At 45.6% G+C, this 15,897-nt stretch overlaps 1 protein-coding gene across 1 annotated transcript; it reads left to right on the top strand.

Annotated features, from left to right (window-relative positions):
* Positions 1 to 369: 369 nt before the first annotated feature.
* On the top strand, positions 370 to 14,152 carry PABPC1 (poly(A) binding protein cytoplasmic 1). The gene is made up of 15 exons (XM_084803069.1): positions 370 to 1,022; positions 3,369 to 3,562; positions 3,696 to 3,811; positions 5,572 to 5,711; positions 8,119 to 8,213; positions 8,481 to 8,618; positions 8,786 to 8,881; positions 10,211 to 10,483; positions 10,608 to 10,698; positions 11,303 to 11,413; positions 11,667 to 11,821; positions 12,380 to 12,464; positions 12,766 to 12,896; positions 13,130 to 13,222; positions 13,713 to 14,152. The coding sequence occupies exons 1-14, from the start codon at positions 830 to 832 to the stop codon at positions 13,220 to 13,222; spliced, it is 1,911 nt and encodes a 636-aa protein (XP_084659195.1). The 5' UTR covers positions 370 to 829; the 3' UTR covers positions 13,713 to 14,152.
* Positions 14,153 to 15,897: the final 1,745 nt, after the last annotated feature.

Below are 15,897 nucleotides of genomic sequence, written 5' to 3' on the forward strand. Positions count from 1 at the left end.
GGAAGCCCCGCGCGCCGCCCACCCGCGGCGCGGACGGGTTAACGCTCCTCCGGGCGGGGGCGTGGCGTGCGCACGAGGGGGCGTGGCCAGCGCCCGCTCCGGCACCGCCCACCGCTCGCCCCGCCCGCCCCGGGCCCTGCGCAGCAAGAACCCGGCTCGCGGCGCGTGCGCAGAAGCCCCGCCCCGCCCCGCCCCCACCCCCACGCCCGCAGCCGCCGCGGCCGCCGCCACCTTTCCCTTCCTCTGCTCTTTCCTCCGCCTCCTCCGGCGCCGACGCTCGCGTAGGGCCCTGGCGTCAGACGCGCGTGGGCGGGGCGAGTGCGGCGGGGGGTATAAGTAGAGGGTGCAGGAGGCGGTGCTTCCCCTTCTCCCCGGCGGTTAGTGCTGAGAGTGCGGAGTGTGTGCTCCGGGCTCGGAACACACATTTATTATTAAAAAATCCAAAAAAAATCTAAAAAATCCTTTGAAAAAACCCAAAAAAAAATTTACAAAAAATCCGCGTCTCCCCCGCCGGAGACTTTATTTTTTTTTCTTCCTCTTTTATAAAATAACCCGGTGAAGCAGCCGAGACCGACCCGCCCGCCCGCGGCCCCGCAGCTCCAAGCAGGAACCCAGAGACCGAGGCCTTCCTGCCGCCCGGACCCAGCACCGCCAGCCTCGCTCCCCCGGTTCCACGGCCGTTGAGTACGCGTCGATTCCGGTTGAATTTTGTCCCTCTGCGCTCGCCCCCGCTCCCCTCCCCCCCGGCTCCGTACCCCGGCCCCGCACTCGCTCTCCTCCTCTCACGGGAAAGGTCGCGGCCTGCGGCCCCGCGGGCAGCCGTGCCGAGATGAACCCCAGCGCCCCCAGCTACCCCATGGCCTCTCTGTACGTGGGGGACCTGCACCCCGACGTGACCGAGGCGATGCTCTACGAGAAGTTCAGCCCGGCCGGGCCCATCCTCTCCATCCGGGTCTGCAGGGACATGATCACCCGCCGCTCCTTGGGCTATGCGTACGTGAACTTCCAGCAGCCGGCGGACGGTGAGCGGCAGGCCGGAGGGTGGCGGGCGGGCGGCCATGCGGCCGGGGCGGCGGGCCTAGCGGGCCGGGCGAGGGGGCGGGAGGGCACGGCGCGGCAGCCCCTGGCGGGCCGGCACTTCCTCCTCTGCGACCATTTTCTCGCCATCGGTCGCTCTCAAACTTTAGGGCGATGACGCGCCGGGAGGGTGGGTGAGATCGCCTTCCCCTCGCTGCCCGCACAAGCTGCGAGATTCGGGGGTTTCGAGCCCCCTCCTGGCGCAGTGGGTGGAGGCGCTCCTCCGTCTCCTGCCCTGGCCCGGCACTGGGGCCGAGGAGGAAGTACGATTCAGTGTTGAGGAAAATACCACGTGTTGAACCCTGTAACCTCAGGCCCGAGGCCTGTTCCTGCTGGTGGCCCAGTCGCTGGGAGGAGCCCAAGGCTTGAGAAGAAAGTTGATAGGGTGGTGCCTGGTGGTGGTCCTTAGGGTCGTGAGCCCATTCCTAATGGTACATCCCTGGCTGAGGACCCGGATAGGCACCTTGTGCCATGTGCACTTGCCTGGGGTTTTCCCTAGAGGAAGTATTTTCTGTCTTTAACCGCACAGTGAGTGGAGGAGGGGGATGTGGAAGACTGGGCATTAGATGCCTTGGCTCATTTCAACCAAATTAGTTAGGTCTTACTCTCAGAAGTTACTATTTAATCTGTGTGTGTGTGTATATATATATATATATATACACACCTTTTTTTAAAAAAAAGCACCTGTGGTTGTGAATTTTAAGAAGCATGTTGAGTAGTTTAGGGTTGTAAATGATCAAAGCATAACCTGGACCAAATGATGTTGAACTAGTAGCATCCAGCTAATGAAAGCGGCTTTGGTTTTTAAAAGTGGTTCTGTATATCCATGAATCTTGGAACAACTGAGCACAAAGTAACAGGTTGAGTCAGATAAGGTCTGTGGCCTGATGAGTAGTTAGGTTTTTAAATCTAGACCAGTTGGCTTCCAGAAGTCAGTTTCTGAGTTGTTTAACTAGGAAGACTATGGCGTTAGTGGCTGATTTGGGTAAGCAGCATCTTGAGTGACTGTGGAGTCAGAAGTTTAGGCTGAGCTGCAGGTCTCCTGCCCTTTTGCTTTGTGGGGGGCACTTTGCCATCACTTGATCACACTCCGGCCCTGGCAGATGTAAGATGAGGGAAGGTGACTTGGGAGCAAGCAGCCAAGGGACCTTATTGTGAAAAGGTAACTTGGCAGATGCAAACTTAGTGATATTTCTTTTTCTTTTTATCAAAAAAAACCCCTTGTTTTTAACACTTGGGATTTGAAAAGTTGTACTTCAAATTGCCATGGTTATAGTTTGCTTTATAATGCTTATGCCAGTGGACCATCATTACAAGTGCTCAGAATCTTGCCTCTCTTCATTCTTCTATTTAATGTCTTACGTTCAGTGTGCTATCTTTACAAGTAGTTTTTCTTTAATCAGCCTTTTCCATTTTATAGTATCTTATGTATTGCCTTAATGGACTAGGGTTTTTTGCAAATGACCAGTATTCAGTTTGATTGGAAGATGTGACTCATTAAAAAAAAAAACAGCCCTGTCAAGCTCGAGCAAAGTCAGCATGACAGAGGAGCTCGGGAGGTGTGGCCAATTGATAATGAGCTGGCTGCTGGTTATCACTACATTCTAGGAACTGTAGGAACTGGAACTTTCATGTACAAAAAGCAGCTAGAGGGCTGGGCATGGTGGTTTCTGCAGTTAGTCCCAGCACCAGGGTTGTCTCTTAAGAGTGGGTGGACAGCCTGGGCTACATACTGAGAGGAGACTTTATGAGGGGGAGTGGCTGGAAATTTGTACTGTCAATAACTTTACAACTGTTAAGGAAAAATTAGAAATTTGCTTCAGGGTTTCAGGTGGACTCTGTTCCCTCTTGGTGGTCTGGTGTTTTTACTTAAGGCAATATTTTTTTCATTTAAGACAGTGTAATGGTATACACTTTGGAGGCAGAGGTGGGTGATCTCTTGAGTTCCAGGCCAGCTTGGGTTTCATAAAGAGACCCTGTCTGGAAAAAAGTTTCCAGCATTTTTTTGACAATACAAATATACATGATTCAATCTTTGTATGGAATTCAGGAGTTTTTTTTATGTGAAGTATAACTATCCAAAAAAATAACCAGAATAAATGATTAGTCCATTAAAATAGTTTGGTCCTATTTTTGCAGTATACAGTGTAGTAATAGGCCTAGGCTTTAGAGGAAGTTCAACTGACTCCACATGGTTGTCACTTTACTTACTGTCGCTGGTAATTTTATTTGAAGTGGCTCAAGAAAATGTTAGAAGTGACATTTACTCTGAATATATGCCTTCCTTATAGCGGAGCGTGCTTTGGACACCATGAATTTTGATGTTATAAAGGGCAAGCCAGTGCGCATCATGTGGTCTCAGCGTGATCCATCACTTCGCAAAAGTGGAGTAGGCAACATATTCATTAAAAATTTGGACAAATCCATTGATAACAAAGCACTGTATGATACGTTTTCTGCGTTTGGTAACATCCTCTCGTGTAAGGTAAGCAAAGGTGATATAGGTCAGTGTGTGCTGTGTTGGAGGTGCTGCCTGCGCCGTTAGTGCTGGGGCCGGGGCGCTGGGGCTTCTTCCAATAGAGAAGCAGTAGCAGTAACGAGAGCGCTCTTCTCCCTAGGTGGTTTGTGATGAAAATGGCTCCAAGGGCTATGGATTTGTGCATTTTGAAACACAGGAAGCAGCTGAAAGAGCTATTGAGAAAATGAATGGGATGCTTCTAAATGACCGGAAGGTGTAAGTGTCTCTGTGTGTAACACGATTTTTAACCTTCTGATTCCTAAAACAGACTTGCTTAAGCAGTTATAAACTTTCACAAACGAAAACCTATCTAAAATGCTTTTGGTACAGTTCTCTCACTCCCCCACCCCCCAGACAGGGTTTCTCTGGAAGCCCTGGCTTTCCTGGAACTCGCGGTAGATCAGGATGGAGATCTGCCTGCTTCCTGAGTGCTGGGATTAAAGGTGTGCACCACAGCCTGGCTGGCCAGGAGATTTCTCTTAATCTGGGAGCATTATGTAGGGGTTGGGTGTGGTAACACACGCCTTAATCCCAGCACTTGGGAGACAGGCAGTCAGATCTGCCTGGTCTACAAAATAGACCAGCACAGCCAGGGATCCACAGAGAAACCCTGTCTCAAAAAGCCAAAAAGCATTCATTTTCATGACAAATGGTGGGAATAGATCAACCTGGTGTGGTACCATGTGCCCATAATCCCTGCTCCTTAGAAGCTGAGGCAGAAAGATGTGGTTTGAAGACCAGAAGAGACAGCCTCCCCTGGTTCCAGGCTTTCTCTGTAGCCCTGATTGTCCCTAGAACTCACTCTGTAGAGTTTGGCTTGAACTCAGATCACCTAAGTGCTGGGATCAAAGGTATGGGCCATCACCGTGGCGCTGTAATACACATTTATAAAGTGAAGGAAATGGCTGGTCCAAATGTAGAACTCTCAAGTCGAGGGAGGTCTCTGCAGTCTGCCCATTTTGAAGTATCAGCATGACAAGTCAGACTTTGGCGTAGACTTTGGGGTAGAGGTGCTCAGTAAAGCCTACAGAGTCCTCTGAAGCCCGGGGCCCAAGAGGCTGCTCCGCTTGTGGTCACTCAGTGGAAAGCTTGGTGGGCTGCTGCAGTGCTTTGGTAAGGGGAGGCAGAGGCAGGCGGATTGCTGTGAGTTCGAGGCCAGCCTGGTCTACAAAGCAAGTCCAGGATAGCCAAGACTACACAGAGAAACCCTGTCTCGAAAAACCAAAAAATAAAATTAAAAAAAAAAAAAAAAGCACCCGTGCCATACGTGCATAAGACTGTTGGTGCTGGTGGTTTAAGTGTGTAGTGAGGCACCATTCCAGAAAGTGGACTGATTGTGCATGTAAATTGTTTCTCTTCCTTTTGATCAAAGATTTTAGTGACTATCCTAAGACACAGTGAAAGCATTACTTAGGGGAGTAGAAAGTTGTATCTACAATGAAATACTTGCCCAGTGAGGCTCTTTCCCACCCATGTGGAGAAAGCGCATGGTTTTGAGGATAAAACTTAAGTCTCTCGTGTTTTCAGGTGTTGAACAGAAAGAAAGCTTGAAGTCATTTTTGATTACTGTGAAGCTATAAAAGCTGGCGTTCCTCTCTGGTTTGTGTTGTATATTGTGTACAGTTTTTAATATTAGGCAACAGTTGTTGCCTGTGTTCATAATAATGCAGTTAGGCCAGGTTGTTGAATTAGTGTTGTATTAGTGAGAGAATTAAGAATAGTTAAGGAGATGAAATAATGAAAGCATTTGTACAGGTCTCTTGGCTGACACAGAAAACTGTTACTTTTGTTTACAGGTTTGTTGGCGGGGTGAGCCCTTTAACTATGGACTAATAGTTGCTTTCTTAAAAATACATTGTTGTGTTTTAAATTATTTTCAAGTGAAGACATTTTTATTTTGTGGTACACTTTGTAAACTAACAGCCTTAATCTGAGTTATGAAACGACCTAATGTTAAAGTACTGACATTTTACTAGGTTTGTTGGACGATTTAAGTCTCGGAAGGAGCGGGAAGCAGAACTTGGTGCAAGGGCAAAGGAGTTCACCAACGTCTACATCAAGAACTTTGGAGAAGACATGGATGACGAGCGCCTTAAGGATCTCTTCGGCAAGTTTGGTAATGTGTCCAAGTTCAGTCTTTATACCTAAAGTTGCTTGAGGTTCCGTGACCGAGAGTTGACTGGAAAGTATTTGAAATGCTTGGTTGGAGTTAAGCTATGGTCTACACACCACAGTGCTATGCAGGTGGAGTGCCCTGATGTGACTAACACAAGGTGTGGCTGGCTAAGTAGGGTTTCTTAAGGTTTAGTCGCATCAGACATTACTGTTAAGAGGCAGGTGGACAGATCCTGAGTTCCAGGCCAGGCTGATGGGTGTTGCTAGTTCTAGGAGACATGGTGAGACTATGTAAAGTGTAATCTCCAGCGGGTCCGTGGTGGTGGTGGTGGTGGTGGTAGTCACGCCTTTAATCCCAGCACTCCCGGAGTTCAAGGCCATCTGGTCTATAAGGTGAGTCCAGGGCAGCCAAAACTACACAGAGAAACCCTGTCTTGAAAACAAAACAAACAAAAATCTCTAATCCACAATGGGACCCTTTAGGTTTAATGGTTAGTGTCTGTAACATGTTTGAGCAACTTGAAAGTTTTTCAAAGATTGATTCTCCAATCACAACTTAACAAAATCATTTCAGAGTAAATTTGTCCAGACGAGGATGCCCCTTTAATACCAACTTAAGGGAGATGGGGAGTCAAGGTGTATTGTCATCTAGAGTTTCATGACACTCTGAGATTTCGAATAAGAACGATGAAACTTAGTGAAGTGCCTCACATTTCAGGATTGGTGTAAAAGATCAAGAAACAAGACTTGTTGGATGGTAGCCGCTTCCTTTTTGTTAAGCTTAGGAGGAATGGACTTTCATTTTGTTTTTAGTCAGTTCTTTAATAAATCATAAGGTCAGGCTGGCATTGCCATACTGATTGCTTTTTGATTTTTTTTTAAAGACAGGGTCTCACATTTCTAGCTCTGGCTGGTCTGCAGCTCACAGGAGATCCACCTACTTGAGTGATGGGATTAAAGCTGTTAGGTGTGCACCACCACACTGAATTCTCTTTTTTTTTTTTAGCAAAAACTTGTCATTTTCCACAAAGATTAGTCATGTGAGCCAAGGATATAATGGACATTCTTGTTTTGCATCATCATAAGTTTTTCCATTCCAGAAGTTTTACATCTGCCTTGTATCTGTAAGATTGTTGGTTTTGGTTTTTGTTTTTGTTTCCCCCTTTCCCAGGGTTTCTCTTTGTAGCCCTGGCTGTCCTGTGACCAGGCTGGCCTCGAACTCACATTGATCCACCTGCTTCTGCCTCCGAGTGCTGGGATTTAAAGGCGTGCACCACTATGCCCAGCCACATCTGAAAGCTATTTTCTTTTTCTGTTTTTTTGCTTGCTTGCTTGCTTGCTTTGTTTCCCTCTCTTCCTAAGGGTCTCTGTAGCCCTGGCACTCACTTTGTAGGTCAGGTTGGCCTTTAACTTGCAGGTATCCACCAGCTTCTGCCTCACAAATGTTGAAATTAGGCTGTTTTTTTTTTTAATCAGTTTATTTTCAAGACAAGGTTTCTCTGTATCCTTTGGATTCACTCTGTAGATCAGGCTGGCCTCGAACTCACAGAGATCTTCTGCCTTTGCCTCTCTGAGGTATGTGTTAACATGCCTGGCTACTTATTTTTGGATTACATCACTTCTACAGCCGGAGTAGACCATTGTCTTAGTTGCTATTCTAGAGTGTGCAAAGACACTATAACCAAGGGTTTCTGGGTTTATAGTATCAGGGGGGGTCCTGACCATCACGATAGAGAGCATGGTGGGAAGCCTCGTAGCACTGGAGCAGCAGCTTGTTAAGACAACGACCACATAGTAATTAAGAGTTAACTGGTGCGGCCTGGAGAGATGGCTCAGTAGTGAAGACCGCTGGCTGCTCTTCCAAAGGTCCTGAGTTCCATTCCCAACAACCGCATGGTGGCTCACAACCATCTATAATGAGATTTGGCGTCCTCTTCTGGTGTGCAGGTGTACGTGTGGGCAGAACACTGTATACATAATAAATAAATCTTTAAAAAGAAGTTAGCTGGAAAGGTATGGGCCCTTTGCAACCTCAGCCCATCCCCAGCAACACACCTTTGAAACAGTTCTGTCAACTTAGGTGACCAAGTATTCAAATATGAGCCTGTGAGGACTGCTCTCAGCTCAGACTGCCACTCCCAGGTCTTGTCAAGTTTCATACCTGAGGGTCAGCACCTGTTTATGGTCTCCTCCACATAGTGAGTAGCGAGGGAAGCCTGTCTTTAGACAGTCCTTTTCCAGGTCGCTCAAGTTGTTTTCTGTCTTAGAAGCTACCCTTATATTTCCTCTACTTACTGTTCAGAAGCAGGTGGACTGGAGAAGGTAGCCTGGGGCTTTTGTTTTTATATGTTAAGATACAAAATGTGTACATTGTATACTGGTTTTGAATTATTTAAAAACTTTTTTAGGACCTGCCTTAAGTGTGAAAGTAATGACTGATGAAAGTGGAAAATCCAAAGGATTTGGATTTGTAAGCTTTGAGAGGCATGAAGATGCACAAAAAGTAAGTTTACATAACTGTTCGTACTCTTGTACTGAAGTTTGTGTGTGTTTATATGCCAACATTAATGGAAGCTTTACATACTGAAGCACAGTATTTGCATTTTATGGTTAGGGAGTTGGGAACTTGTACTTAAACCTGAAGATTTGGGGATGGGTCTATCTTTATTTAATATTAGTAACTGGGTAAGGTTTTGTTTTCATTTTCATTTTTTGTTTGTTTTGTTAACCAATATGTACCTTGATAAGTAACTGAGCTTTTTTGTTTAAGGCTGTGGATGAGATGAATGGAAAGGAGCTCAATGGAAAACAGATTTACGTTGGCCGAGCTCAGAAGAAAGTGGAACGGCAGACGGAACTTAAGCGCAAATTTGAGCAGATGAAGCAAGATCGGATCACCAGATACCAGGTTCCCTTCTGCTTGAGCAAGGGAAAGACGCAGGGCCGAGGGAGCCTTACAGTCATGCAGTTAACGCCAGTTGAAGAGAAGAACACGGGGCTGACGTAGTGGGTGTACTTGGGTGCCACGGCGGGCTCACTGTCACCCTCTCCTCACACAGCGTCTTGTCTTTTCAGGGTGTTAACCTTTACGTGAAAAATCTTGATGATGGTATTGATGATGAGCGTCTCCGGAAAGAGTTTTCTCCTTTTGGTACAATCACCAGTGCAAAAGTAAGGGTGTACTCTGTACTTGAGATAATGCAGATCAGTTTTTAAGCCGGCTGATCCTTATGTGATGTGTCTTAAAAGTAGCTCTGCTACAGGGCAGTGGTGGTGCAGGCCTTTCTTTAATCCCAGCACTCAGGAGGCAGAGGCAGGTGTATCTTTTGAGTTCCAGCCCAGCCAGGTCTACAAAATGAGTCCAGCATAGTCAAGGTTACACAGAAACCCTGTCTCGAAAAACAAACAAACAAAAAGTTAATAAAATAGCCCTGCCACTGATTTTCTGTTACTTACATAATTTATTCTGGATAGCCACCCTCCCCATAGTAGAAAGGATCCCGTTTCCCTTTAACATGAAATCAGATTACAAAGCAGTAGCATTCTAACCTAAATTCCAAGTTTTGGATTAAAAACCTAAGCTGCAAGTGCTTGCCTAGAGTCTATGATTTGAGACTAGCGGACATGTTTTGCTGAGTTAGGAGGAGTGTATGCAGAAAAACAACTCTGGTCCCTGAATGACCCCCTCAGCTGGCCTTTATTCCAGTTTTCCAGACACTCCCATTGACTAAGATTTTTGTTAGAAACATAGTGGGTAAATACAAATAAACGCAGTAGCTGTTGCTTTGTGTTTCAGTGTGTATTTATCTAGTATTTTTGTTCTGATAGATGTTTTGAGGGTCTCAGTGTGGTGCCTGAAAGTTGGTTTGAATTGGATTTTGTATATGGCTATGTGGGAGGGACATAAAAAGTAAGGGCTGGCAGGTTAAACTACAGGACATCATTTGTTGATTAATATTTACTTAAACATTGCCAAGCAACACAAAGGGATGAATAAAATGGCAAATAAAAGGTCCTTTGTGTTCTGGTCACAAAATGAGCCAGCTACAGACTAGGCATTTTCTGCCTTCGACTGGAATTGCTGGTGGGGATGTATTTTCAGATGGAGACAATTCTGGGTATCTCCTGGTGGTCTTATAATAAGTTGTCTTTTGGATGCAGTTTATTATTTACTGGTGTGCCTGTGTATTTGTGTAGCATTGTTGTGTCTTCTGTTTTGGGTTGTCTTTAAGAACATTTTGTACAAACTTGTTTTATTGTGCAACTCAGTTCTCAGAGTTGGCACAGATAATAATAGATCTAGTACCACCAGGCTTGCACCTTGGAAGGCTGCTGTTGTGTAGCTGGCGCTGCTGGTTCTGTTGCTTGCCTTTGGTGATATGTGGGCATTCTAGGTATTGAGTTAAGGAAGAGTTTAGCAATAGAAGATGGTTCTAGCACTAACAGGATTGACTGAGTCCTTTTCTTTATTTTACCATCTCCTTCGCTTTGTCTTCATAGGTCATGATGGAGGGTGGTCGCAGCAAGGGGTTTGGTTTTGTGTGTTTCTCATCCCCTGAAGAAGCCACGAAAGCAGTTACAGAAATGAATGGGAGAATTGTGGCCACGAAGCCACTGTATGTAGCTTTAGCTCAGCGCAAAGAAGAGCGCCAGGCTCACCTCACTAACCAGTATATGCAGAGGATGGCAAGTGTGCGAGCTGTGCCCAACCCCGTGATCAACCCCTACCAGCCAGCACCTCCTTCAGGTTACTTCATGGCAGCTATCCCACAGGTAAGAAGAGCAGCCTTGTGTCTGTTTTATAGTCACGGCTAATGGTTTTTGGGATTGGAAAAAACAAATTGCAAGTGTGTGGTGGAGGGACCCACCCGTGCTGATGTACTTGTTTTCTCTCCAGACTCAGAACCGTGCTGCATACTATCCTCCTAGCCAAATTGCTCAACTAAGACCAAGTCCTCGCTGGACTGCTCAGGGTGCCAGACCTCATCGTAAGCCTCACTTGGTTATGACTGGGATTTGGAAACTTGGGGTATAGCTCAGAGAGACAATACCTCCCTACCGTGTGCTAGGCTGTGGGTTCAGTTCCCTAGTATTCCCATAGAGGAGGCAAATTTGTCTATTACAGTGTTAATTGTTCTTGATAATTTATGGTTGGGGTAGAATCTGGCTTTTTCTTCTTTTTAAATGTATATAACCTTGGTATTGTATGGCTACATAGCCTAGCTATCAGTAAAAAAGAAAGGAAAAGAAAGATAAACACCATTATCTTCAGTTAGTAGGTGTGATAGGGGTTTGTTCCCAAGTCTTGATTTGCTTGGTAGCTGTATCTTCAGAGCTCTCATTCGGTAGGACTTTAAAGCTGTAGTATTGTGGTCCTTGCCCATGACATAGCCGGCTGGATTCAGGAGCACTTGGTGTTTTTCTCTTTAATCCTGTTTCTAATCTCAGTAAATCAGAAATAACTTGTCATGGTATGATTTTAATGTAAGTTTGAAACTCACTTTATATTAGGCTCCCAACCTCAAACCTAGAAAAGCTTTAGCTTTCACTCAGTGAGGTTCCCAGTTGATGTGGTTTTGTCTTTACATGCAGCATTCCAGAATATGCCCGGTGCTATCCGCCCAGCTGCTCCTAGACCACCATTTAGTACTATGAGACCAGCTTCTTCCCAGGTTCCACGAGTCATGTCAACACAGCGTGTGGGTGAGTCTTCACCTTCTCTGTAAATACTGATCCCCTTGGGCTGGTTAAGAGCACACTGGCTGCTCTTCCAGAGATCCCGAGTTCCGTTTCCAGCACCCACAGGGTGGTTCATAACCATCTATAATAGGATCTGATGGCTTTCTAGGTGTGTGTGAAGACATTACTTAAATACATTAAAGTAAATGAACATATTTTTTAAAAGAAAAAGGTTGATTCCCAATTTAAAATGACAATACAAATGTTCTTTCTTTAGCTAACACATCAACACAGACAATGGGCCCACGTCCTGCAGCAGCTGCTGCTGCAGCTACTCCCGCTGTCCGCACCGTCCCACAGTATAAGTACGCTGCAGGAGTCCGCAACCCCCAGCAACACCTTAATGCACAGCCACAAGTTACCATGCAGCAGGTATGGCTTGCCCGTTGAGTTGTGGGAATTGATGCTGCTGCATGGTCTGCGGAGCTGAAGCTGTCTGGGCCGTCTTTATCATTAGCCGATGATGGAGCAGGCGCCAGGCTGCTGAGGGCAGTTAGTGGTTAAGGTAGTTTATGAAATAGAAGGACCACGGAGTTTGGAGGCTAGCCTGGTCGACAACGTGTGTCTAGGACAGCCAGGGCTATTAAACAGAAATGCTGTCTTTAGAAAAGCAAGCGAAAGACAGGCAACCAGCAATTTCCCTGTGTGGTGTACTTTGTTTGACATGGGTGTAAGGAAGTTCAGTTAAACTGGCATTAGACTTAACCTTTTTCCTAATCCTGGGACTAAACATGATGTGATTCTAAAGACCAATGTATCTCAAGTGCAGTTGTGTCACATGTGATTATCTGTACTTAGAACTTTAGCCAATGTTCCTCTCAGCTTTGTCAAGTCAAGACAGCACTCTCATCCTTGTGAGTGTCCACTGATGGCTGGCTGGTTTGTGTTTCGTTACTTTGGTACCTAAGAGGTTTCCCGTTCTGTGTCTAGCCTGCTGTTCACGTGCAAGGTCAAGAGCCTTTAACTGCTTCCATGTTGGCATCTGCCCCTCCACAAGAGCAAAAGCAAATGTTGGGTAAGGAGTGTTGTTTTCTTGACCTTTCAGTTAGAGTCTACAAAAACAAGGATCACTTAGACACTTTGCACCTAAAAGTGATGGCAGTAGTGTGAAGGAATTCAAAGTGGAAGCTTGCGGGGGGTGGGGGGGGGTGGCACATCATACCTAGCAACACTAACATTTGAGAAGCAGACACCACAGGAAGTGACTACCTTGTGGCTGACTGCTGTTGCAACAGGTGCTGTGTATTAAGTAAGGTCCTCAGAGCCAGGGTGGATGTCGGCCATTACTACTTGCTCAGAGTGCCCTTTGTTCCTAGGTGAAAGGCTGTTTCCTCTTATTCAAGCCATGCACCCCACTCTTGCTGGCAAAATCACTGGCATGCTGTTGGAGATTGATAACTCAGAATTACTTCACATGCTTGAGTCTCCAGAGTCTCTCCGCTCAAAGGTACTTTGTCCTTCAGCCTGCCTTGTCCTGGAGGGTTAGAGCACTTGGTGTGGAGCAGGGTGCACAGGAGCGGACAGCTGTAGTGCTTGGGCTCTGTTCACAGCTCACGCTGCTCAGCTCCTGCAGTCAGACTGACACTGCTGCTGCTTGGAACTCTTGACTCCAAGCTATCTGAGTTTGTTCCCGTGAAAATTACTTTTCTCTGTCCTGAGCCACCATGTCCACCCTTTCAGGTTGATGAAGCTGTAGCTGTACTACAAGCCCACCAAGCGAAGGAGGCTGCCCAGAAGGCCGTGAGCAGTGCCGCCGGCGTCCCCGCTGTTTAAGTGAGTGCTCCCAAGCTTCAGGAACCTTTCTATCTGCCAGTAACCACCTTCTCTAAGTCAGCACTTTGAAGCAGAGTTAGCACAGTGATTTGCATGAAGTGGCCTATAACGGAGGGTGGCGTTCATAATTAATGCTTTTTAAAATTGGGCTTGGTTGAGTTCAGTGAGGTCAAGAGTAGGCTTTACCAGACCCTTTTAAAACTGACTACAAGCCGGGCGGTGGTGGCGTACACCTTTAATCCCAGCACTCGGGAGGCAGAGGCAGATGGATCGCTGTGAGTTTGAGGCCGGCCTGGTCTACAAAGCTAGTCCAGGACAGGCAAGGCTGCACAGAGAAACCCTGTCTTGAAAAACAAAAAACACCTGACTACAATCCTGGTTTTGGACGTGATATTTATAGCTGTGAATATTAAAGGGAATGGTATGGCTGTGTGCCAACAAAAAACAGGCAGATTGATTGACTTATTATGTCTTTTTCTAACATTTACAGATTGATCAGGGACCACAACAGAAACTCGTGCTTCACCGAAGAAAAATATCTAAACATCGAAAAATTTAAATATTATGAAAAAAAACATTGCAAAAATATAAAATAAATAAAAAAAGGAAAGGAAACTTTGAACCTTATGTACCGAGCAAATGCCAGGTCTAGCAAACAGTGCTAGTCCTAGATTACTTGATTTAAAACAACAAAAAAATACAAAAAAAATAGTAAAATATAAAAACAAATTAATGTTTTATAGACCCTGGGAAAAGAATTTTCAGCAAAGTACAAAAATTTAAAGCATTCCTTTCTTTAATTTTGTAATTCTTTACTGTGGAATAGCTTGGGATGTCAGTTCTGTTTTAAGTAACAGAACTGATGACTAAGCAAGGAAACGTAATTTGGATTATGAAATTCTTGCTTTAATAAAAATTCCTTAAACAGTGGATGGCTATGCTTTTGTTCATTTTATTGCTTCTTGGCAGTTGGCATGTGTAGTTACAGGTGCAGCCTTAATAGAGCCGGGTGCAGCTACCAGTCATGGAACAAGCTGTTGGTGTTGAGTAGGGAGGTTGTGTAACTCTGGCCAGCCTTAGCTAGCTTCCCAGGTTCTGGGTTTGTGGGTATATGTTACCATTTTGACAATTATTCTAATGCATTTTATTAATTTATTTCCCCTTATCAATTTTTATCGCTTTCATATTGTTTTTGTGCTACAAAATGATTGCTTAAAGCCCTTATTGGTAAGATGTGACAGTAGCAATAGTAGGAGACTAGGTACTTTGGGCACTGATTAACCCAGTGCTAGCCCAATTCTTGAAAGGACTTGGAATAGTTGAGGGTTGACCTAGTTTCAGGATACTGTGTGCCTTGTAAACCCAGGCCCCTTGCAAATTAAGTAAGACATGTATGTTCGGTCTTAACAGGGATTGGTATATGACCTTGACATAAAGTTTATACCCAAGCTATTGTACTTTTGAAATAGAGCTTTGTTTATTTTTCGAGGGAGGATCTCAGCATGCAATTTTGGCTGCCTTTCAGATTGCCCTGCCTCTACCTCCCAAGTGGTGGGATTAAAAGCCTGTACCTCTACACAGGGCCAGAGTTCAACTTTTTAAAGAAATTGGAAGCAGCAGGGCCTTAAGTCCCAGCACTCATGCGGCAGAGGCAGGCATATCTCTGAGTTCAAGGCCGGCCTGGACAACGGAGTTCCAGGACAGCCAGAGCTATTACGCAGAGAACCCCCGTCTTGAAAAACACAAAATTGGAAGCATTGTAGTGATGGACATACAGCTAGCTTATTGTTATTGTGGGTTATGTTGGATTCAGATTTGGCAGTTTAGCTGAGTGTCAGGATTATGGGCATGTCCTGCCACCACACACAGCCAGATTAAGTTTGACAAACTGCATGTCATTTCATGACCGCGCTAGAACTGGGCTCAAACAGAACGTGAGTGAATGTAGGGCACTTTGTCTTGTGTGGCAGCTGTACCTGGAGTGCCTTATTTTGAAGTTTAGAATTCAAATCTTCACCCTCCATCTTTCCTGTGTTGCACTCTGGGAGTCCTGACTTGGTTTGTCAGCTCTAGCCTGCAGTTGATTAACTAACCTGAAACATGTGGCCGTCCTGACACAGTGCTAGCATTGCAGAATGTCCCCATGCTTGACTGCTGGAGGTGCTTAGGGAAGGCAGAGAAACAGTGCACTTCTTTCTCAACTCTTTACTACGGAATGTTCTAGGTTTTGATGATGTTGTGACACAGTTTCTAGATATGGTTTACATGCATTTTTTTGTTGTTGGGGTTAATTTCTTCATTAAATAAGAATAGATTCCACACCAGCACTTGGGAGGCAGAGGCAGGCGAATCCCTGTGAGCTCGGGGCCAGCCTGGTCTACAAAGTAAATCTAGTACAGTCAAGGCTACACACAAACCTTGTCTCAAAAAAAAAAAAATCCCACTTACCTGTTTAAAAATTTTTTTTTGAATGTATGACTGTTGGGCAGAAGCAGTAAATCTGCAATACCTATATGTGCTGCAGAAATTGTTACAGATGTTTACAGTATTATTAGCAGATTTGATGTTATTTTTTGAGACCAGGGTCTCTCTAGGCCTGGCTGTCCAGAACTAGCTCTGTAAGGCTGGCCTCAAACTCACAGATCTGGCTGCCCTGCCTCCTCCTGAGTGTGAGT

Source organism: Acomys minous (assembly GCF_964271855.1).
Source record: "Acomys minous genome assembly, chromosome: 12".
Lineage (NCBI taxonomy): Eukaryota > Metazoa > Chordata > Mammalia > Rodentia > Muridae > Acomys > Acomys minous.